This window comes from Lactuca sativa, chromosome 9 (assembly GCF_002870075.4).
Source record: "Lactuca sativa cultivar Salinas chromosome 9, Lsat_Salinas_v11, whole genome shotgun sequence".
Lineage (NCBI taxonomy): Eukaryota > Viridiplantae > Streptophyta > Magnoliopsida > Asterales > Asteraceae > Lactuca > Lactuca sativa.
This window is the reverse complement of record NC_056631.2, coordinates 2670212-2696878: the sequence shown is the minus strand read 5'-3', so window position 1 is coordinate 2696878 and position 26667 is coordinate 2670212. Positions and strand designations below refer to the sequence as shown.

Genomic DNA, 26667 nt, shown 5'->3' with positions numbered 1-26667 from the left:
AAATCTTATAATAGAGATCATTCAAATCGATATGGTTTAAGATAAATCATCTATATATATCTTGAACCATATTAATTTGAAATTCTCACATTTATGCTAATTAACTATCTTATTAATTAAAATATTTTGTCTATATAAGAAAATTATTTCATTTTTGGTTATCCACAATGAAAGAAAGAGTTTGAATGATGAAATATAGGGTTGTAAACGAACTGAACGTTCAACGAACTATTCGTGAACCGTTCGGCAGGAAGTTCATTTATGTTCGTTTATTTAGTATATGAATGAACATGTTCATAAATTCTCGTTCGTTTAGTTAAACGAACGAACATGAACAATGGTCTCGTTCGTTCAATTATGTTCATGAGCGTTCGTTTATGTTGTTCGTTTACATTTGTTTATGTTCGTTCATATAAGCTCCTTATATCTTCATATATGTTTAATTGTGTCTGACTACATTACTATATTATATGTTCATTTATGTTCATATATGTTTGTTTATCTTTGTTCGTTTAGCATGTTCACGAACATAAACGAACGAACATGAACAATGTAATTTCTTAAACGAACGAAAATGAACAAGAAAACTCGTTCGTTTAAACGTTTGTGTTTGTTCATTTGTTCGGTTAACTTAAACGAATGAACATGAACAAACCCCTCGTTCGGTTCGTTTACAGTCCTAATAAAATATGTTAGGGAGAACAAAATGTGGATATTATAATCAAGCTTTTGAAAGCCTAAAAGGTATTTGGATGATTTGTTAGGTTTCAATTTACATTTACGTATTTTCCGTTATACTTTCTTTAGATTTCAAGAAAATATTTATGGTTGTATGTTTGGAGCAAAACAAAATATGACTATTAAATTTATTTGTTACAATTAGTTGAACATGTATATTCTTAGGTTGCAAAATCTTATAATTTTTTTATTCGGTTCCATTATCAGGTATGTAACTGAAATTATAAAAATGCAATTATAGTATTAATGAATATTTTACTCGAATGTATATGATTAGAAAATTTTAATAGCATGATGAGTTGCTCTATTACAATGTAAAAAACTAAAAAAATGAAAAAATAAATCTTATAAAAGAAACAATCCAAGTGAATATACTTCAAGATATGTCAAATACTTACATTATATTCATTTGAAATATCTACGACCTTTCAACTTTCAACGAATTAATAACAACCAGTCAAGAGAACTTATATCTTATAATTACTTAACTAAATGATTTTTCATATTCCTAAAATTAATGTCTATTTACTAACAACTTTTTGTTTTTCCCTCATTTATACATATTTATCCATAGTAGTTATGGGTGAACATGGTACAATATCAATTTTTTTTTTTCTAAAACGTGTTTCGTATCAACTATACTTGATATAAATAATTAGTTATCAATACCATATCAAATATAATTTGTACGTTTGGTTGGTACAAATTGGTATTGTCATATACCAATAACACAAGTAATATGTAATAGAAATATCTAATGCACAAAATGTGAAAGATCTAATGCCTAAAGAAGTATTTACCTAAAGGAATTTAAGAGATTTTGAGTTTGTTTATTGGGTTTTCTTTATGCTGTGAAGATTAAAGATTTAAAGGAGGTTCCAAGGTGGGCATTTGGGTTATTTTGTCCTTTACTAAAGATTGTATTTTTCATTTTTGAGTTTATTAATTAACTTTTTAAATCATAAACAGTCCATGTATTTTTTCTAAATCTGATGTTTAGTCTGTAATTTTGAAAAATTTCACAGATGGTCCATGTGCTTTCAAAACTTTTGATATTTGGTCTTTAAGCCTCACTCCGTTAGCTTTCTATCATTAAGTGAAGGGTATTTTCGTCATTTCACTATCCTAGTGACCATTTATGAAGTTTTATCTTATTAAAAAATTGAAATTTAATATGTAAGGTCTCTTTCTCCCCCTCTTTCTCTCCACATCAGGAAAAATGAAACCCATTCCCCCATCTTATTCTTCTTCCTCACCTATATGAACAAAGCTAAACTCGAAGTCCTTCTTCTCCATTTTGTTCAATAACTTTTTACAACGCATTTGGATCCTGAGAAATAAACACATGATCCCACCTGGTATTCCTCTTCCAATACAACTATTTTTCCAAACCATTCAATCAAACTATGTTGCGTCTCCCTAAACTTCGACACACCACGATTAGGGTTCGTCACCAAGCTAAATGATGAAAAGAATGACACATGGAACAACTCATCTGTAATGTCCCATTTTCAAAACCAAAATTTTTCATTTTTAATTAAGGTAAAACTTCGCAATTATAAAATCCATCTTAAGAAAACCATTTGTTCCGAATTAAATTTGTTAAAAATCAGAGTAATATAATAAACATGGAATCCTCAATACTGCTAACGAGTATGTACAGTCACACCTTCGCATTCCCACAATCACCGATGGTACCTAAAAACATACACAACTGGGTAACCACGAAGCTTAGTGTGTTACCCCAAAATACCTCACACAACAATACATATACAAGCATGCACATTGTGTCCACAATCATCAGTTTGGATTACCCTTGAGCCCACAACATAAGTCTGGATTGCTCTCCTGGCCCTCAACTTATGTATGGATTGCTCCCGAGCCCACAACATACGTCTGGATTGCCCTCCCGACCCTCATCTTATGTTTGGATTGCTCCTGGGTTTTTTGGCCAGCTGCCTCAACCCAATCGCTACTCTTGAGCCTCCGTGCCTATGGCTTATAGTCGGCCCGCACCTGGTATCTTGGCATACAACACACATCAGGACCGCGCCAACCTCACCCATAACGATATGTAGACATATATAATCAAACAAATAATCAAGTAAGCATATAAGCATAGGAAACTATAAATCCACCTGCCAAAAAACTCTCTACTGCCTACTCGATTCCTCATAGCAGACTGCTTCACTACCGACAAATCTCCAAGGAATGCATAGCCATATGTAACTAGAGGTGAGATAGACACCCGGACATGTGATCCTACTCTAGAGCCACAACCAAACAAGGAACATGAAAGAAAGCCTAGATCAAGAGTCCTTCGGCTATCCTAAGTAGCTACATACAACCCGTAAGGCATTCCTGTTGGGTTATGAGCATTCTAACACTCCTAAGTGTACATGCAACCCTAAATACCTTGGATCTATGTTTTCTCTATTATACATGCAAATATGAACATCCAAGGTATTATCCTAATCTAGCATACAAAACTATCAATATAACAAGATAGAATACATACCTCTTTGATGTAGAATGTCTTCATGAAGCTTGAGTGCCTAGTGCCCCAAGTGTGACACCTCCAATGGTTCACACAACACCAAATACACTTGGAATAACTTGAGAGAAATCCACAACTCATGAAATCGGCTAGCCCTTTCTAGAATGATACTAGTCGCCGATTTTGTCAAGAATAAGATCTTTCTATAGTGTTACAATTAGGGTAAACCCTAATTGTCATGACTTTCCATTTCCTTGGATCCATGGGTTCAAATACACCATGGAGCATCCATGGACCATCCTATGGGTTTTAGCCCAACTTGATTATCCATGGAGCATTAGCCCATTATACAAGTATGGATGATTTACACAATCAACCCATATATTTAATTAGTCTTCTTTTGATCAGTTAATTAATCCTAGATTAATTCTTGATCAATACTAATTACATAATCTTATTATTCTTATTATTAATATACTAGAACTTATAATATATTAATAACCATAAGTGTCTTATTTTTTGATGGGTTTTAGGCATAAGAACAATCCTATGTGTTCATACAAACCCTAATGCTTGGATCTAGGTTTCTCTATTGTACATGCTTTGAATCCAAGACTAATAAACTTAGATCTAACATATTATAAACTGAATTAGGGTTTAGAGAATTACCTTTGATTGTTATATAGCAATAACAATCAATTCCTTGCTTGGATTGGCCTTAGAAAGCTTAGTGCCTCAAGTGCTGCACCTCTAATGGAGTCACAAACACCTTATGCAACTTGGATGAAGAGGAGAAGAAAGGAGGCTGCCCAAAAAACGACTAGAAACCCTAGAGAATCAGTTGTCCACGTTTTTAGAGCCTAAGGGGTCCTTTATATACTTGTGTGGGCTGCTAGGATTTCAGTCAAAACCCTAATGGACAGCTTAAACTCTAAGCAGCCCATGGAACCTTCTGGATAAGGCCATGGACGAACATATGATGGGCTTCCATCATAATTTAGTTCACCCCTTGATCCTTTAGCATTCCTTAGCCCAATAACTCAATTATCCAATACTTGCAGTCCAGTCCCCTGAGTTTAATTAATCTCTTTTAGCCACAAAATTAATTATCAATTAATTCTTGACTAATATTAATTAAACAATATGATTTCTCCTTTAATATATTATTCTCATAATATATTAATAAATCAAATTTAAACCTTTCTCTCCTTAATTCATCCTACATATTGCTATGGTGAAGGCAACCCAAAAGGACCATGCTCATAATCGGGTCAAGTACATACCAAAATAGTTATGGACTTAGACACTAATCCAACATTTTTCTCATTATAGTCTATCCAAGTGCATGATGCCATGCAACCCAAATGGACCTTGTCGGGTCGGGTCAAGTCATACCAATTATAGTTATGGACTTAGACATTAATCCAACAGTCTCCCACTTGGATAAGTCTAAAACTAATATTGCGTATGACTTCAGGAACCGACTGGCAATCGTAGCTCTCAAAAGCTTCTGTCGAACTCTGACCTTGTCGATGAACTCTGACATTTGTCAATGACTTGTCCATTAGATAAGGGATCATATATTCCTCCATTCTAGATATCATATGGACTGAGACATAGATTATAATCATTCTCTCTGTCCATTTTTTGTTTCCCGATTTCCGATTTATGATGACTGACTAATTGAACAAATCAAATCAGTCCTCGCCCGGCCAAGCACTTCCATTTGTCATCATCAAATCATCGAGGGGCCCACAGATATCGCTTTTATCCCGAAGGTAAAAGGAATGGATAAACTTCGACTCATATGGCTTGTTCTACTACTTGTTGAATCATACACAAAGACATGTTTTATAGCACCGAGTTACCAAATGCGTTTTCGTGCAATCAATGTACTATCAACTCATAGTAACAACTCATATCTCTAGGTTTGAAGAATATAAGATATTATCGTCTCATGATCACTCGTGATAAAATCCATGAAGTGATTCCAATGAGCGCGGGTTGAATCCAATACTCAGAACTTATGAGCACTCATGAGTGTTGTAGCCCTTTGTCCAACACCTTAGACCTCTACAAGCCAACCCATGACAGTCTTAATTCATATCTACTTCCAACATATGACCGACTGTGGACGGTTTGAATAACTTAGTCATTCCGGAAGAATAACCTAGTTTATTCTGGAAGTCAAAACATGCAAAATGAAACACAATAATAATTGAATCCAATATGGTATCAAAACCTATGAACATAAATAAAACACCTTTTATTTATCACCATATGATTACACATTATTCATTGTATACTGTTTCAGCTATCAACTTTATTCTTGAATTTAAAACAATAGTTTCCCCATGCTCCAAGCATGTACACTATGTTTTCTAAACACTAGTCATGCCATACACCAATTATGAATACTATGTTTGTCAATGATCTTTACTTTGTGAACTAGATCCATTGAACATAACTTCAATGATTCTCTTTTCACACTCCCAAATCCTAACTGCAAATACAAGAATTCCAAATTCATGTCATTTACTGAAATCTGTTAGATTCTAAACTTATATGCATTGATCCTCTTGTAATGATTATGCACAAAGTCAGAAAGACTTGACAATAATCTTATAGAGTATTCCAAAGGAGATCAGCTCCTTGGAAACATCCTTCTTGCAATAAGTTTCCTAATCTTAAACAGATTGAAAATTCTAACTTTGAAACATTTCCAAATTCCATTTTGACTATCACTTCTGAACAAGAGTTGCCTCCTTACAGACTATGTCAATATGGTCCTTCTAGAATTATCACTATACTTCCAACTGTCCTTGAGCAACCAATCTTTGGTAAACCTTAGATTGTCCTCAACAATTGTTTAATCCTTTTAGTCATATCCAGTTCTAAACCTTTTCCCTTCTTAATGCCCTAGGCACTTGGAAAATTTTAGAAAGGATGAATATAGCACATGTAATCGATCCTATATCCGAAGCATATGGGACACGATTCATGATGTCTCACATAAAGACGAAACCAGTCTTTTGCTATAATATGTCCATTTCAATTTGCCAAGTTCTCATAATTCAGATTATGAAAAAAAAGGATGTCGTAATCATAATCGAATTTTAGAACGCAAATAATGGACCCATATATAGAATTTCCTTATGTTGAGCCATTCCAACATGAAATTCATATATATCCTTGACTAAATGATTAAAACCTCACGATCTAAACTTATAGATTTGAGATGAAGTATAATTTCCTCTCCCTTAATTATAGCAAAACAACTCTTTCCCAATTGAAACTTTTGTTTTCTATAATTAACATTGCTAACTTGCAATACTTATCATAATTATCATGCTCCCACTAACATGATGATTATTCGCATAACACTTATGCTCCCACTAGCTTTGACATGTACTCAGAAATCAGCTGACTTTCTTACCAAAGTTCAGATTTCTGATACTAGATTGTTTTGATAAAACTTTATCAAAATCACACACCTTCCCTTAGATAGCACACTTGTGTGTCTAAACAATTATGAAGAGGGATGTCGTAATCATAATGGTTAGACCTTTTTGCCACTTCTCACAAGTCCAGGTTAGTGTGCCGGTAAACCACACACGCTCCACTAACGACTTTGAGAATGCAAATATCACAATTGCTATCTAGCTAAAATCTACTTAGTGAAAGTGTTTCCTCACCATCATTTTCATGAATCGGAGAGAAACCTTATGACACATAGATTTAATGGTGTATGTGTTCTTATCCATGTGAATTGGCAAAACCATAGTCACAAGACAAGGATAATGACAAATCCAAACTCATATGGACTGAACTCAATCTTAATTTCTTGCCACCTGACAGCTCAAGGGCCTGCCATTGCTTCCAAGTTGTTGTGCAACACATTGAGAACTCTAAGAACTCAAATGCAAAGCCAACTTTAACTAGAATGGGCACAGACTATGTCAACACGATAGGTTATAAACCTCAAGTCGTGTGCTAGTGAAGAACTTCAGGTTCTATTCTTGATTAGTTCTTGAGACTTTCAAGACCTTTAAGACTCCCACTGTCCTCTTGACCTATAAGACTCCCTTGTCAAACATCCAAGAGATAGTGTGGATTCTAACCAAGACAAAACACTTCACACAATTGGCCTAAGTTGGTCTTTGTTTTATCCAAAACATCACAACTTACCAATTTCAAATGTACAAGAGTAGAAAACTTTTACTCTTACATTTGACAAGTGTTTTAAACCTTCTTTGAGACATGTCACTCAAGTTACAATCTTGGAGTATGACTCTAAGACTTGTATTGGAATGAAGTATGACTCCTCTTCTTGATTTAGCCACTTCACCAATTCATAGCTCCTCTTCTTAGTTATAAGAAAGCACTTAGAGGATGAATTGTGATAAGGTCTCTAAATCATTAAGATGATCATAAAAACTTATACTAAAGTACTCTCCCATTTTTTTAGATTTGAGAAACTTTTATCCTTCTACCTAATTTGATTCTTCTTATTCGCTCTGCCTTACATTGGAACCTTTTCCAATGTCTCAGAATTATACTTTAGCCTGTAAGTATAACCATATTTACTAAGCTTTAGTAAATTATGACGAATAATCTTATCGATCTTTTGTGGTGGACTTAATCAGTGCACAAGAATGTGTACTCGATCCCTTAGTCCGTTACTTGACTCACACATCCATGTGAACAAGTAGTTAGTCTTATTTTTCCAATACTTGAAAGTTCTCATTCATCATGCTATACAACTTGCATGATTCCAAGTTTCTATCCAACTGAAACTTGGGTGATGAGAATCTTTCCTTATTTGGTAAATTTAGACATTACCACAAATGAAAGAATTAATTTCATATTTCCACTCTTGTTATTAATGGAATCATATAAGCAACAATTTTTCCTCAAATGCCATTGTAAGGATATTTTAAAATAAATAAAATCTAAAATTTTCTTTTATTTTAAAACTTTGTGGAAAAACTTATCCTTACAATCCATATGAAAACTTGTTGTTATCTATTCCTAAGCAATATCTCATAACTCCTAAGAAGTAGCTCAAGAATCCGAACCTTAAACTACGCGATAGAGATCCATCTATGCGATCAAATTCAACATATTCTTTCTTTAAGTTTCTTCACTTTTCTTTGATTCTTAAAACATCACCATGTGACCCAGTCACATCATGTATCAAGAATCTCAGAATAGAAACTTAGCAGAGTTAGATAGTGGACTTTACCTGAAGTAGAGTCAAACTTATTGACTTCAACATCCTTAGGTAAATTTGGCAGATTCGTAACCAATGTCCCTTCCTTTGGCAATATAAACATATGGACCCTTTGATAATGGTACACAGGACTATCACATACTTAGTTTTTCTCTTTACCATTTGGTCAACCGAGTTGACTATGGCCGATCCCTTTCCATTGGGAAGAGAATGTTTTTCTGGATTTCCTGTGTCACTATTGTCAATGTCCATCAAGTTTTAAGGAAGTTGATCTTAACAAATAGATAAGATCATTAAGGGTCTTGTCATAGTCTGTTTCATAGGTGTCCCAAAGGAACTCTCTATGTGACTTAGAAAGTGATTGAACCACCAACTTTCTCAAGACTTTGACACCCAACTCTCCCGGCTTGTCAATATGTGACTACATCTCCAAGATATGACCACACCTAGACCTTGCCTTGCCAATAGGGCCTGAGTGACCTTAAACTTTTCAAGAACTTGTGGGTTAGGGAGAATAATTTGAAGAGGTGAAGAAGTATGATATCCATGGGACATCATCTTCATTAGGAAAGCTTGTTTCAAGAGATTTGGGAAGATCATAAATGTCTAAACCAGACATCTTTTGGGAGATATTCAAGATAGTTGATCTTAAGTCCTTAATATGACACCCAATATGAAATATTAAGGCTAGGACCCAACAAACTATTTTATAACTTAGAAGAGGTATGCCTTAATCCAAGCTATAAAATATTTGAAGGTAGGTGAATGACGATTCACCAATTTCCACCAAGATAAACGAAATGTATTATTAGGTTTTAATTGGTTTTGAAACTCCTAGATCTTTGAGATTCATTGAAATTTTCAATGGCATGTTTCAATCTCGAGTGTGCCCTTCAGGTTTTGTGACTGGGATGCCGAGGATCACAAAACAAGGTGTGAAGTAACCATGCAGATTACTTGGTACCCTTAAGTGTTTACCCCTCAATCGATGTGCCGGTTAACCACACACGCTCCATCGATACTATGATAAACATTAAGTTACCCTTTGCCTACCTTGTTAAATACGAGTTAGTGTGCCGGTTAACCACACACGCTCCACTAACCGACTTAAACAAAGTGCAAAGTGTAATTTCATGGATTAGCACCTTATTCACATTTTCCTAAGTAACTAAGATTGGGTATTATTAAGAGTTTAGTTACTTAGTATTTATCATTAATACTTTTAATGAAGGGAGAATTCTAGTCCTGTCAAACCCGTTCGGCTAATGACCCTCCACCAGTCAAGCAAGCGGTGGGTGAGAGTGGACACCCATTAAGTTGCCATTTTATAGGCAACAACCTTATACCCACCTTATAAACCGGCTTCGTGAATGAGGCGTACTAGCGGTAAGACTGACTTTACTCTTATACATATATATATTATTAACTTATAATATTATAAAGTATAAGGGTTGAATTTTAACTTTTAAAATTCTAAGGGCTAACTTGGAATTAAAGTATTCATAAGAGAAAACTTTAGAAATTCCAAAACTTGAGGGCAAGTTTTGAAACTATTCAAAACTAATTAATTCCATAACTTATGTGTTTAAAGTAGTTTTAATCCAAAAACTCTTCAAGTTCCATAACTTGAGGACAAGTTATGGAAGACTTTAAACTAATAAAAGAATTAACTTTTCTTTATTTTATAACGTATTGAATTAATTAAGGTTACACTTTTTGTTTTTTTATTATTTAATGAAGAGACTTTTGGTCCTCCATAACTTGAGGACAAGTTATGGAGTCATACACCCATTTAATTAGAACTAGACTCTTCATTTTTGTAACCTTTGCCAACAATTATGAGTTTTATGAAACTTAAATGTGACTTTTCATATAACTTGAGGACAAGTTACAAAAACACATTTTAGAATCAACTCTTAGATTAATTTGGATTGAAAACAACTATTTCACTCAACTTTTCTATTAATCTAAGCAACTCATAAGAACAAGATAATTCAAATCAAACTTTTTCATGTAATTAGTCTAAACCTTAAACTAATACAAAACATGAATCTATTGACAATTATCTTTGAAATTGGATTAGCATGAACATTACCACATCAAAAACAAGTTTATAAGTTCAAAAACATCTTAAGGTAATGTTCCTAGTCCAATTCTAGCCAAAAAAAAGTCGAATTTATGCTGTCTGGGGGTCCAACTCGTCGAGTGCACGAACCAACTCGGCGAGTTGGATGCTTTTGCCTTGGACTCGGTGAGTCTGCTGGGCAGACAACATCAAAACTCGATTTTCCAGCTTCTTTTGCAAGTATAACAAGAAAACAAGCCTAGGCTCTGATACCACCATTGGGTTATGAGCATTCTAACACTCCTAAGTGTACATGCAACCCTAAATACCTTGGATCTATGTTTTCTCTATTATACATGCAAATATGAACATCCAAGGTATTATCCTAATCTAGCATACAAAACTATCAATATAACAAGATAGAATACATACCTCTTTGATATAGAATGTCTTCATGAAGCTTGAGTGCCTAGTGCCCCAAGTGTGATACCTCGAATGGTTCACACAACACCAAATACACTTGGAATAACTTGAGAGAAATCCACAACTCATGAAATCGGCTAGCCCTTTCTAGAATGATACTAGTCGCCGATTTTGTCAAGAATAAGATCTTTATATAGTGTTACAATTAGGGTAAACCCTAATTGTCATGACTTTCCATTTCCTTGGATCCATGGATTCAAATACACCATGGAGCATCCATGGACCATCCTATGGGTTTTAGCCCAACTTGATTATCCATGGAGCATTAGCCCACTATACAAGTATGGATGATTTACACAATCAACCCATATATTTAATTAGTCTTCTTTTGATCACTTAATTAATCCTAGATTAATTCTTGATCAATACTAATTAAATAATCTTATTATTCTTATTATTAATATACTAGAACTTATAATATATTAATAACCATAAGTGTCTTATTTTTCTCATTATAGTCTATCCAGGTGCATGATGCCATGCAACCCAAATGGACCATGTCGGGTCGGGTCAAGTCGTACCAATTATAGTTATGGACTTAGACATTAATCCAACAATTCCAATAGGCGATAACCAACCTATTGGTACTTTAACCAGCATACCACAACTTCTACATCCTAACACACAAGGATATATATATATATATATATATATATATATATATGTATATATATATATATATATATATATATATATATATATATATAACAGATCTCTATAGCATAACAATATCCTATATACAATGATACATAACCAAATCTAATGGGCCGACATTGGTGCCTTCGACCCACGGGTATAGTGAGGAAGACTCATCTGGATTGAAGAACCCAGAAACACCGCGACACGTTCCCTTTCTACATAGATTGCTCCCACGAACCTACTAGCACCGAAACATAGTAGAATCTTAATCAACAACCCCAATCCTTCAAGTTTGACTCAAAGTCAATATGGTCAAAAATCAATGGTTAACAAAAGTCAACGGTCAACATGTCAATGGCTCCTCATGACGTGACAATCTCTTGGTCACGTCGTGACCAACTAAAAGATAAAATAGTCGCGAGTCTTCAATTGTCACAACGTGACAGATATCTCGTCACGTCGTGAGAACTAGCTGAAGGGAAACTTAATGAATTAAGCCCTCAATCCATTAAGCCACGGAACTATCTCCTGCAGAAGGCTTCCTTACATCCCATAAGCCATAAAAATTGATGTTTTATGGTCTTGCATGCACAATGTAAGTCTTGGGCTCAAATTAGGTCAGTTATGAAGAAAAAGGAGGTCAAAGCCTCAAACAAGAGCTCAAACTCTACCAAACTTCATATCTACCAGATATAATCACTAAAGGACTCTAAGGACCCATAAAGTTTCCAACTTTATGGAATCCCAACACTCTAACTCATATAAAAATGGATAGTAAAGCATAAAACTCTATATCTAGTAACAATAAACCATAAATCATGAAGCTTGAATACTGACAAGGGTTCAGAGGAGTTGCTACAAGATGGTAATGAGGCTTGCAAGCTGAATCTATGCTTCAAAGATGATCCCTTCACCTTCATGTCACCAATACACCACCAAATGTTGAAGAACTCATAGATGGGGCTAGGGTTTTGTTTGAATGGAGTGGAGGATGAAGAGAATACCATAAGGGTTGAGATAAGATCCTTAAATATGGAGAGAAACCTAAAATTCATGGGCATGGGCAGCCACCATCCTCACGATGTGACCATTATCTTGTTACATCGCCCTCAAAATATGTATATCATTTTTAACCTGTTACATCGTGACATCTCTATGGTCACGTCGTGACACCTGGTTTTACCCAAAATCCATGCCTTAGATTCCTCGATGCCCTAAACCGACTTGTTCTGAAACTAGGTGTTACAATTCTCCCACACTTAAATTAGATTTCATCCTCGAAATTAGTTCTCGTTTCTACCCTCGAAGTAACCTATTGTGGGACCTTCGAACATGACTGCTAAAACGCGGACTGAGATCGGTTGAATGTCAACACCTGCAACCATCGTCAACAATGGTTCCAACCCAGGATCGTAAGCCAATAGAAGAAGAGAATCCAAAGTCTGAATCACCTCTATTGAAACATCGATTAAATAGTCGACCATCTGCAAAAAAAATTGTCAACCCTAAATTTTGTGATACCACACGACTTGAAGACAACGTCTTCACACATCCTCCTTAAGTCGTGACGAAAAGAACCCACTTCCTTATCCGAAACCTGCATATCCTGAAGTCTTACACGACCTTCATGTAGAGAGAGCCACCCTTTTTTCACCCATGTTGACCAATACTCGCAGACCTGGCCGGACCAATAACTTTTTATATTGAACCGCCATCTATAAGTCGCAGAAGAAAACCACCACCCATGCCATAGTCGACAACCTCGTATATTGATGCACCAACGAGAAATTCTTACAAAAACCAAACGGATAAGGCTATACCAACCTTCACATCAACTATGCTGATTGAAAATCTACAGATTTGATCGGTCCCAGACACCGCCCTATGGAAAAATAAAACACATAACTCTCGGTCGAAGGCGATCATGCTAATCCTGTATATAATGCACTAACGAAACAAAAACCAAGTGGTCACAAATTAAACTAGACCATACTCCTACTCGGTTGTAACAGAACTACTCTGTTATCCACTAACAATACTCAAGCTCGCCCCGATCCACTAACCAATAACAGCACTTGGGCTCACTCCCAATCCGCTAACCAATAACTACACTCAGGCTTACCCCGGTCCACTAACCAGTAACTAATAACTACACTCGGGATTACCCTCGATCCACTAACCAATAACTGTACTCAGGCTTACCCCTGATATGCTAACCAATAACAGGACTAGCAGCCTACAATATCGCACACCGAACCAACAAGAATTAACGAACCCTACCAGGCCTTTGGGCCGTGACTTCCAAGTCCAAATCAAACAAGAACAAACAAGGAAACCCTCCTCACAACCCTCAAAATGGGCTCCTAACACCCTAGAGTCTAAAATGAGAGGGCACCCTAAAAATTACTAATACCACCAAAACTAAGATGATTCGAAAGGAAATTCAGTAGATAACGATGACCCCACTACAAAAATTAGAAGATTTAAGCAGTTGCGTGAAGGTCTTGAACTAGAGAAATCTGGCTGAGAGCTGAACCTTGGCATAAAGTCTTCCTGTTACAAGGTATCCACTCTCCCCCACTTGGAATATGCTAGACTCTAGCAGCTTCAAAAATCCTTCAATTTCCAGTCCAACTTGAACTCCACTACTCGATCCCCACCCCTAACATCCAGATACACAGAATAATCTGAACCCACAAACAACATTCACAAATTCCAACACGCACACAAAACTTCAAGGAAACTAATAAACCCATTCATAAATAAGATCATCTAAAACCAAAGTTAATTAAGATAATTCCATTCAACTGATCAATCTAGTTTAAATCTGAACCTCCTATCATACACAAAAATACAGAAGATATCATCAATGTAGTATCCGACCAAATCGAAGAACTGATAACTCAAACCTCAGTCTCTGGAACTTCAGCCGCCCCATGACATTCGTCGGTTAATTGCCAAGCTAGGGGTGTAGGGTTCTATACCTTGGCGAAAATTAGAATGAGACAACAAGCTCTGATGTGTCCCTCCAGACTGCATTTGAAACAAAACTGCGTACTCCACTTGCAATCCCTACCGAAATGACCCTCCTCGCTACACCTGCGATATACAAAAGGTCGGCACCTTCCATTGTGAAATTTCCCGCACTTAAAACACTCAAAACTCTTCCTCTCAATGGGTCCTGAACTCGATTCGGCGGACTTGAACCGCTTGGTCGTCGGTTGATACTGCCCTGAAGCTATCCTATCCTCCTTCCTCGGGATCTCTAACTCAATCTCCCTCCTCCTGACGCTTGACTGCAACTCAGTAAAGGTATGATATGGCTAAGTCGATACGAACTTTCGAATCTCTGTATTGAGCATACTCAAATATCGGTTCATCTGCACCTACTTTGAAACGACATACTCTGGGAAGAAGAGGCCTCTTTGTGTAAATATCTTGGTGATCTTCGTCACCGACTCAGTCGTCTGCTTGAGCAATAGGTACTCATGTACCAGCCGTTCTCGCTCCAGAATAGGAACATACTTAGCACAAAACATTTCCAGAAAATGCTCCCAAGTCACTATGGCTCGGTCTGCATGCGAAAATCCCTGGGTCATAAACTCCCACCAATCCTTTGCACCCTAGAGAAGAATATTTAACGTAAATTTCACTTTCTGGTCCTCGGGGCACGAACATGTGTAGAAACATATCTCCACGTCATATATACGTCTTAAGGTGATAATCGGGTCCCTGACGTCCCTGAACTCCGGAGGTTTAGTATTACTAAACTCCTAGTACTGCATCCCCCCCGTCTCTTTGAAATCCTGCAACGGAGACGACTATAGTGGCTGCGGCAGCAGCAACCTGCATGACGACGACATAGTGCCAGTCAAACTCCTAGATCAACATGGTCGTAACCAATCCATACAACTCCGAAATCCCCTCCCTGATCGCCATGACCACTTCGGTAACAATGATCCCACATACCTCCTCATCACTCGGACCCGTCCTCTGAGTGCCACCAACACCTGATCCCAATCCTTTGATAAGCACCATACTGAAATGTACAACGGAAAAAGGTCAACATCAAAACACAATGCTCAACACACCAGGCTGCACCTATTAGTTCCTTAGTAGCCTTGAGATTCCTTCTAACTCTCAGACGGATCCTGTGATTTTAGTAGTACGGGCCCATACTACCTTCCACACCTATCTATAGTCGATTTAGAATTCATCCCAAGGTCCCAAGTCACTGTACTAGATCACTCCTAGGTGTACTGACACCCTTCTGCTCCTAAGTGTTGCAACTAACTTCCTAGGTGTTCCTCTTAATATTGTCCGCAATCATGCTCCCACATTGGTGGTTGCCTTATGCATGCTAGTTGCACACAATACAAGATGAGATAGACAGTCGAATAATTGACTCTACCCAAAGACCACAACCAAACAAGGAACTGAAAATAAGGCTAAGTCAATCATTCTAAGGATATATAATCCTAATTGTATACAACTATACAACATACACCTAGAAATTCACATAATCAAATAACATATAACAAGAAATTCACTAAACCATAAAGTATCACAGAAATCATACATTATTATCCAACAGTTCCTGAAAAAGACTTAGCTTATCCACCAACATGCATTTCTAGCAGTTCACATATTAGCAAGTTCAAATTCAACACATATAACCAATATGAGTATTTTGGGAATCACTTTCCTGTTTGGGCTCTAGATGACTGTATACATCCCATCTTGTAAAACCAAGGTTAATTCAGAGGTCCATGTTCCCGACCCCAAGCCAACAATCACACAAGAACATGACAAGAGACCGAGCCCATGTCTCTGACCAAACCGTTTATTAGAATTTATTTAAAAAAATGTTTTGTTAAAATTTCTCGGATCCTAGTTTTATAGGAGCAATGAAAAACATTTCTTTGGAAATACTTTTACAGGACCAATTCCTCAAAAATAAAGAATACTCTGTTTTAAAATAAGAATAAATAAAAAGGTCTTTTCTGACGGTGAAAAATAGGGATGTCACATAGATAATCCATTTTCCACTGCATCACACATCCTACCCTCTTGAAATAATGCTCTACTATAAGATTTGGGGTTTGTTTCCATAAGGTATGCAAAGGCTACAAGTTTAAGTAGTTCAATCTCCTTCATGGCTTCATTGAATAAAGGCTCAGTGGATATCTTGCTTGCCTTCCAAAACATTGGCTCATAGTGTACACCATTAAATCTTTTCCTAAAGTTGGCAACAATATGCCTTCCAAAATGCCTATGTTCAGCAGTATGCAATACATCTTTGACAACCTCCAATATTCCCTAAAAATTAATGTCAATATGTTAAACAAAATGAAATTGAAAGTTACAATATGTAACAGAGGAAAGTAATAGACATACCATATACTGATTTGGCATCAATGTAATACCAAAACCATTCCTAGTTCAAGGTCATCTTTAATATTCTCCAAGTACCATTTCCAATTTTCTTTATTTTCTACATAGACAAATGCCCATGCGATTGGGAATATATGATTATTAGCATCCCTTCCTACAACACATATTAACTCTCCAGTACATAAACCCCTTAAGAAACAACCTTACAAATTTATTACTCTTCTATATTTCCCTTTCCAACCTTGCTTTAGGCCCTCAAAACATATGTAAAACTTGCTAACATAATTCTTACCATCTAGCATACAATTGACATCCATTTTGATTGTTGTTCATGGATTTGATCTTCTTATCTCCTCACTATATTACCAAAGCTTTGCATGATGCTCCACTAGTGTTCCTTTAATCATTTCAATTGCATATTTCCTTGCTCTTCTACATTGTTCCTTACTCACATCTATACCAAATTTCTCTTTAACCTCTTCTCTAAGCATCCTAACACTAACTTTTTGTTTCTGTAAGAATTATGTGGTCTAATTGCTACTAATCAAGGAATAGTTAACAATTAATCCCAATTTGAAGTTTCTTACACAGTTATGCTCATTTATGAGACTCTTAATCTGGAAAGACTTTTCTTCATTCATCCAAGAAGCCGACATTCTAAACTTGCACTTCCAGAACAACATTTAACTAAAAGTCTCTTACTATCGTTTTTTTGTAGCATAATTGATAACCATTTGCAACAACATAATTACACATCATATGTTTCAGTTGTTTAGGACTTTCAAATCTCATACCTAATATAGGCTTCTGATTTTTCCAATAACATTTTCATTATAAATATATTGGGCATTATGTATTACCTCATCCTCATTCATCTGATCATATGGCTCCTCATCAGGTGGACTGTCTGGGGTTACTTGCACCTTTGGGCACAACTTACTCAAAAATCTGATCATTTTTTGTCTTGTTCATAAGAATGCAATCATCAGGTTCATTGTCAAATTACATGTCAATGCCATCATCCATATCACCTTGTAATTCTTTAGGAACTTCATCTACACCCGACAATTCGTCTCGAGGACTGCATACTTTAGCTTGCCCATCAATAATCCATTAATGTACATTAACACCAAGATGATCCATGTACACAAGAACTACACAACCACTAGCATATCCTACTTCAATGAACTCCTGATAGTCCTTTTCATTAGCAATTATCCTCAATCCATCTGGAAATTCAATATCGAAATGCAATAATACACATTGATACATTTCTTATTTGCGAATCTTTAAACGAACACCATCGTTGTTCTCCATCCCGAAAAAATCGATATCCTCAAACCTTTGCTCCGTTCCATCTGAGTACATAATAGCGGGGTACCTCGTAAAAATACCTGCAAAATATAGATTGATCTTCATGTAAACGACCATAACAAGGATCCACTTCAGCGATTTGACAGAAGAATGGTTGTAGAAAAGATGGTGGGGGGGGGACAAGCAGAAGAAAGACGACGAAAGAGACGGTTGATTGGGTGTTCATCAAACATACTTTTTAGGTCTATTACTCACACCAACGTGGCAAACGAGATGGATTAGTTTTATCTTCGTAGCATTACGTGGCATATGAAAACTGATGATTAGGATGGGGGTCACCGAGTGACCCCTTCACATTTTCCATAAGGACCTTTTAAAATCTAATAAAACAAGTTTGTACCCTTCAAAGGAAAAAAAATCATGATAGACCATTTAAACTGATATATATATATATATATATATATATATATATATATATATATATATATATATATTCTACATTATTGGGGTATAGTGATAATAACCCTACATTCTTTAGATTAAAAATTGTGCATAGTGTGTAAACCTTGAACAAACTCCGATTAAACCCAAAACCCATGGCTTTATTCCTGTATATTAGAAAAAAGAAAAAACCAAACATTATTTAGATATATGAGAAGTAAGTATTCTTTTAACATATATCTAAGAGTAAATTACACGAATGGTCCATTTGGTTTTGTATAATATGCACACTTGGTCCCTAATTGTATTTTTAACTCAAGCGGTCCTTATAATGTATTTGTGTTGCGGGTTTGGTCCCTAACGGCTAACAGACCTAAAAAAACTATATTACCCTTATTTGTTTTTTTTTTGGATTTATTTATTGTTTATAACTTATATTTTAAAACCATTTTATTATTTATTTGAATTTTTATGTTGAATGAGATCCAGTCAACAACCATTTCTCTACCCGATTCTTAACAGGTAACATCTCTCTTTCTCTCTCTCTCTCTCTCTCTCTATTTCTCTCTCATCCCATAAAAAAGAATTGAAGTCCAAAAATTAGTTAATATTATGCTCAATCGGAAAAAGTGGTTGTGAGACGGAAACCTTAGAGGTCATCGAAAAACATGGCTACTCAGAGACTATTGATATCATGCTCAATCTACAATCAAATGATCAGTTCTCATCTTTCACTGATCTAAATGATAAGAAATTGCAGACTTCTAAGTACGACACATACTTGATCGCAATTACCGGAAAATGTTTTTGATCCGGTCCCCTTGCCGGAAAAATGTTGATTTTCAAATCTAAGGCACATTTGCCAGAAAACACCAATTTCCTTCTGCCTGAAAGCTATACTCCCACGACAACCACCACATAGCAACCACAGGTACCAGAAAAGGCGTTTAACCTGGTTCCATTTCCGGAAAAGTGTCGACTTCAGATGTAAGTTGTTCTGACTTCAGGGTTAGGGTTTACTTCGATTTCAGACCATTGCCAACGACGACTTGCCAAAGAATATCAACATCACCGGAACGATAACAGTGTTCCGACTCCAGGGGTTTGGGTTTGTTCACAGGAATTGAAAGATGGTGAGTAGAGGGTTCTTGCAGATGGCGATGCAAATGAGTGAGAGAATAAGAAGGCTCATGGCGACAATAGTGATAGTGTTAGCAAAGGTAGATCTAACCACTTTAGATGAAAAAAATGGTGCATTTTGGGTTTTGGTGGGAGAGGGATAATTTAGAAGTGGTAGGAGATGATTGAAATGTAATGAAGGTAAGGGTTTACATTGGGTCCCACCATATTAATTAATTAGATTTTTTTAAAAACAAATAAACAATAAAAAAAAATGGCAGTTTAGTCTTTTTATTATATTGAGAGACCCAACATGCAATGGAAATACATTCATGACCGTTTGAGTTAAAAAAATAGTTAGGGATCAAACGTACAGATTACCCTAAACTATAGGGACCATCCATGTAATTCACTCTAAATTAAAAAATGGTTAAAAATATTTTTTTTGGTTAGATTGTTGTTTTTGTTGGTATTTTAATGTTTGCTGATTTTGGTTAAAAATGTCTTTTATTTTTTATTTATTATTATTATTATTATTATTATTATTGAAACATGTTACTAATGGTTGAATGGTTGCAATATTGCATCAAATGGTCACTTATTTTTGTTATTTTGGATGTATGTAAAACAAGAATTACATTAGATGGCTGACTGATTTTTTTTAATTTTGACAACGTTAAAGCATGTAGAATATTTTTGTTATTTCGAACTTGCACTATTGGGCTTGTTTACGCCCCTATTTTCAAATAGTAAAATGCTTAACAAATTTGTTAGGATTATATAATATATTTTAGTAGATTGGTTGCCATGTGTAGTCGTCGTCCTCAATGGCATGAAGTGAAACCCTGTCATATGTCAACCAACTACCGAGTCGTGGATGCCACTCTATTCATTAGTCGTTGTTGCGAAAACACACATATATATATAACCTCTTCAACAAATGTCTCCTCTCAAGACGATTCAAATTCAAATTCTTGGAGAGTTGGAGCATATACGGGATCAATATGGCTTTCATCAAAATAACGAGGCTGAATAAGATCAGTGAGAATATTTTAATGAAATGGAGAGGCACCCTTCGTATTTTCACAACAACCCTTCTCAGCCTCCTCCTTCCCCTCTCATTCCTCCTCCTAGCTCGTCTTTCCACCGCTGATTATCTTTTGTCCCTGAATGATTTCCCGGCGGCTCAGCCGCCCTCTCTGGTCTTCTTCTCTCTCCTCCTAAATTCCATCCCACTCAGCCCTCTCCACATACTTGTTTCCCTTCTATGCGTTGCTTCCCTTGTCCATACCTTGAATAATGGCCGGATCACTTTCCCAAGCTTTTCCGTTTCACCAGGGACCACCGTCAGACCGCGTCTGTACACAGCGTGGATTGTTCTCTGCACGTTGCAAGTTTGTGTTGGACTGGGGATCGAAGGGAGTATAGGGGCTGGCATCGATGGTTCGGGTTTTGGTCATGAGAGAAATTTTATATGCAGGATTGTGTTTTTCTTGGGGTTGTATGCCACGACGGAGTACTGGTGGCGAACGATAGTGAAGCCGGTGGTGGATGATACGATATATGGTTTTGAGGTGGAGGAGAGATGGGTAGAGAGGGTGGTGATGGGGGTTAGTTTGGGTTGTTTGTGGTGGTGGAGGTTGAGAGATGAGGTGGAGTCGCTGGTGGTTGTGACGGAGATGAAGAGAGAGATGGATGTGGGTGTTGGTATGGTTGATTTCATGGGTTGGTGGTTGTATTATTTGGTGGTGACGATTGGGATGGTTAGGGTGTTGAAAGGTCTCATTTGGTTCGCCCTTATTTTACTTTATCGTAAGATAGAACAAGTAAGAGATGAAAACGATTCCCTTCGAGTTGAAGAAAAAGTCTAATTATCATTTTTTTTTTATAAGTTTTTTTTTTTTTTTTTCAAATTTTTAAACCAAGAATGGTCATATGATGTAATGTTCATAGATGGTGGGATGTTTAATGATATCCCTTTTATTCAGACCCATTTATTTTAAATTTTAATTGTCCCATTGATTAAATTTTAAGGATTAATTGCGTATATTGGCAACGAATTATCTGGATTCTATCCTTTCATCAAAACTCTAATTGGGTTCAATAAAACTCTAAAAGTAAAATTTTGTTAGGGTGTTATCATTGAAACATGTCATTGTTTGTTTAACAGGTTTATATATATATATATATATATATATATATATATATATATATATATATATATATATATATATATATATATATATATATATATATATATATATATATATATATATATATATATATATATATATATATATATATATATATATATATAAAAGTACACGAATGTTCCCTATGGTTTAAGATAATTTGTGTGTTTGGTCCATACCTTATTTATTTAACTCGGAAGGTCCATACTGTTTGTTTTTGTTACACGCGTGGTCTCTCTCTCTTACCTAAAAAAAACTATTTTGCCATTGATATTTTAATTTATTTAAATAAACACACCACCAACCTCATCCTCTTCACCTTACCTTACCTATCACACCATTTTTTCTTATTTAAATAATTGTATTTTTAGGTAAGATAGAGACCAAGGGTGTAACAAAAACAAACAATAGGGACCAATGACGTAACAAAAACAAACAGTAGGGACTTTCCGAGTTAAAAAAATAAGTTAGAGACCAAACGTGCAAATTATCCCAAACCATAAAGACAATTCGTGTAATTTAATTACTCTCTCTCTCTCTCTCTCTCTCTCTCTCTATATATATATATATATATATATATATATATATATATATATAATCAATCGACAACATTTGAGAATAAATTTTAACAACTAATTTTTAAATGTTGAAATTTTAATGATATGTTAAAAAAAATATTTAAATTTTATTAAAACATAATTAAAACTTTATTTTTATTTTTATAGATATTCCCTCTCAACGTATCTCTCTCATCTTTCTCTCTCTATGTATCTCTCTCATATTTTTCTCTCTTTACATATCTCTCTTTTATTTCTCTCTCCACATATCTCTCTCGTTTCTCTATTTACATATTTTTCTCTCTCTACATATCTTTCTGGGTAATTTGAACCAACATCACCATTGACGGAGCTCATCGTTAATTATCTCTCTCGCAAGTCCCAATCGACAGGGAAGTTGATCTCTACAAAGACGGTCTATGAGAGCTTCCAGATAGTAATTTTTCAATCTATACACATGCGTTTTTTCAACCTAAATTGACTCGATTTCTCACGAAATTCATGAAATTATGCTTATAATGAACGACTAATCGACGTCTAATACTTGATTTCACATCATAGAAGACGTTCTACTTGAAAAATTCCCTTATGTTTTCCTGTTGTTGATGAATTACGAACTTGTTTGTTCATTTGCTTGCTTTTGTGAGGAATTATATGTACAGTTGGATTGTTTTTATTGAAAACTGTAAGCTCTATGGGCTGAATTAGAGTCTATTAGAGAGTTGATGGTCACTGTAGGATTTCATGCACACCGGGTGTTTGTCATATTGTCTGAAGGAACCTAATAAGCAGTGTTGCAAAAATCGGCCTACTCGGTCGATTACTCAGAATCGGCCCTCCACCGAGGTGAATAATGTGAACTCGGCAAAAAAAACTCGGATTAAGCCAAACTCGGTTAAAAATCGGTCAACATCTCTCTAACTTGGGACTACTTGGTATTACTCGGTCTTACTCGGGCCTACTTGGTCAAACTCGGCCAACTCGGTCAAAATCGGTCAAACTCGATCAAAGGGACAAAATTGTCATAAATAGAGAAAAAAATCAAGAATTTCAAGATTAATATGTATAATACACTTAATGATTTATTATTTAGCACACACATGTGATTATTACTACATATATATCTTAAATTTTTGAGTAATTATTCACGAAGTGAGATAATTGTGTGTATTTCAGTTTTTATGTATTCACATGTATTTAATTTTCTTATATATTTCAATAAAATTATGATTTTAACTTATGATTTTGACATATATAATTTTCCTAAAAATATTTCTACATGAATTACCAAATCTGAGTACTCCCCGAGTACTCACTACTCCCCAGTCGGCCGAGCAGGTACCGAGGAGTTCTACAACCTTGCTAATAAGTGTGAAAGTGGCATTTGATGTGAAAATCCTTAACTTTGAACCTTCATTAAGCCAAGCATTAAGGCCCTTAGTTTAAATTGAATTTCACATCTCTATAGCCTGATAAGTAACCAAAAATCATGTTAAAGCTGATAAACTTAAGGCTTAAACATTAATTACTTAATAGACCACCAAAAGTGATTTAGAAGCTATTATTATCAATTTTCCCAAATCTGTCCTCAAACTTAGAAAATCCGTGCAGGTCAATAAGAACATCTAAAAATCATGAGACTTGGTTTTCTGAAAATCTTAGTGTGTCTAGTTTCTTCAAACTTTGAATCACATTTCGAAATTCCAACTCCTTGAGGGGTAAAATTGGCAATCTTCTCCGTTTGGTCCATGTTGTCACATATTTCATGCATTGTCTTCAAAAAATCATAATAAATTCATCAGAACTTCAAATTCTAAAATTTCAAAGCCTATAGTTAGATACGGATGTATAGTTTCCCACATATAAAGGAACTGATGTAATTCTTGGTAGATTGGTATAATTTATTCCAAGAGTGTTGAGTGGTCCAGAAAGTGACAGCTTAAAGTTACTAACTTGTAAATTTAATATAAAATCAACCAAAATTGTTAGAATGAGATATTTATATTTATGAATAGATAAAACAGGGTACTTTACCAATATTATTTTATTGAAATTTAAGAATGGGTTGAAAAGTAAGAAAACAGATTCCAAACAGAGCACTATGATCAAAGAGAAAATGAGGAAATGTGTACATAAGTTTTATAAGAGTAATACAACAAAGAACAAGCTAAATAATGTTATAATTGTTGTGTAGGTTCTCGGAAAGGAAATGATCCATATAGCTTAAGCTAGCTAATTTTCAAAATGTATTTTGTTTTCTAGTGAGACAAGCAAACAAGATTCATTTTCGCGTTCTCGATTTGTTAATTTTTCTCTTTTATTAAATCACATGTGATTATATGATCTAATCACATATGACTTTATGCACACAATTCATTTTTATGTTTTTGATTCAATAGTTGCTCTTTGTCCATATTAATCGTATGTGATTAAATACATAAAATGACATATGATTAAATACATAATAGCAACTAGATTAAATACATGATAACAATTTTTGAATTGAGAAATTAAATTTGAATCTTATTCACATAAATTATATGTGATTAGATATGTATAATCACATGTGATTAAATACACGAGAAAAATTATTGAATCAGGAACACGAAAATGAATATTGTCTACATAAATCATATGTGATTAGATACATATAATCACATATGATTTATGTGGCTAAGATTCATTTTTGCGTATCTAATCATATGTGATTAGATACATATAACCACATGTGATTATATACACGATAACAAATATTGAATCAAGAACGCGAATACAAATCTTTATCCTCATTCAACATATGTGATTAAATACATCTAATCACATGTGATTATCTAGACCTAATCACATATGATTTATGTGGACACAATTTATTTTCGCTTTGTTGGTTCAGTAGTTGTTCTCGTGTATTTTATCACATATGATTATACGCATAATCGCATGTGATTAAGTACAGGAGCACAACTGTAACGCCCCAACTCTCAGGTATTAATTTTCAGCTTTACTCTTTCATATTTAAAAGTCTACTCGACAAGTTGGAGGCCCTGACTCGTCGAGTAGGAACGCGTTTGGACCACAAAATTAAGTGACCAAATCATCGAGTTGGAGCTGGAGGAGGAAACCCTAATTTCCGGGGTTTTGCACCCTATTTAGAGGGTCATTAGCCTCCCATATAGCCCCTTGTGAGTCCAGAAACCATAAATCACTGTTTTCTCTCCATACTTGTGTGTTTTAAGCATTGGAAGGTGGATCTTGGTGAGAGGAACTTGAAGATCAAGAAGTTTGAGGAAAGGAACGTTTGTGGATTTGAAGTCTACCCCAGTTTAGCATCATTTGAAGGTATCAATTCGTTACCTTGATCTTCTTCTAGCTAGATCCTTCTATATTTGAGTTTTGGGGCCATTTTGGCATATTGGTGCTTTATTTCGAGTGATGAACCAAGATCTGAAGTTGCAACTTCAGATCTAGGTTCATCTTGGCCCTTACAATCAAAAAGTCCCAGTGTTTAGCATGCTAGTGTAATTCCCTTGCCTAGAATCACTTCTTTAGCTTGATTTAAGTCATTAGAACCTTGCATGTACGTAAAGTTTGCAACTTTACGTAAGAAGTATGCCTTAGGAGATTAGATCTACGTTATGGAGCTTTGGAATGGCTTAAAAAGCATCTGAATGGAGAAAAGACTGAAGGGACTCGACGAATTGCATGGTCAACTCGGCGAGTCCGATGAAAATTGTCGTGCAAGGGGTTTTGCATGGACTCGGCGAGTCAGCTAGGGTTTTCCCGACTTTTGTACATGCATGAACTCGACGAGTTTCAGGGAAACTCGACGAGTCGATGGGGGATTTCACGACTTCTCGAGTTCAGGAAGGACTCGACGAGTCGATGTACTACACTCGACGAGTCGGATCAACATGGACTGTTGACCTTGACCATTGACTTGGACTTTGACCAAGGGTTGGCTAGTTAACTTCTGGGGTATTTTGGTAAATTGGAAATTT

The 26667-nt window shown here is 35.5% G+C and overlaps 1 protein-coding gene across 1 annotated transcript; it reads left to right on the top strand.

Moving 5' to 3' along the window:
- The first annotated feature begins 20466 nt into the window (after positions 1 to 20466).
- LOC111902080 (uncharacterized) lies at positions 20467 to 22077 on the top strand. The gene has a single exon (XM_023897956.3). The coding sequence runs from the start codon at positions 20928 to 20930 to the stop codon at positions 21792 to 21794; it is 867 nt and encodes a 288-aa protein (XP_023753724.1). The 5' UTR covers positions 20467 to 20927; the 3' UTR covers positions 21795 to 22077.
- The last annotated feature ends 4590 nt before the right edge of the window (positions 22078 to 26667 follow it).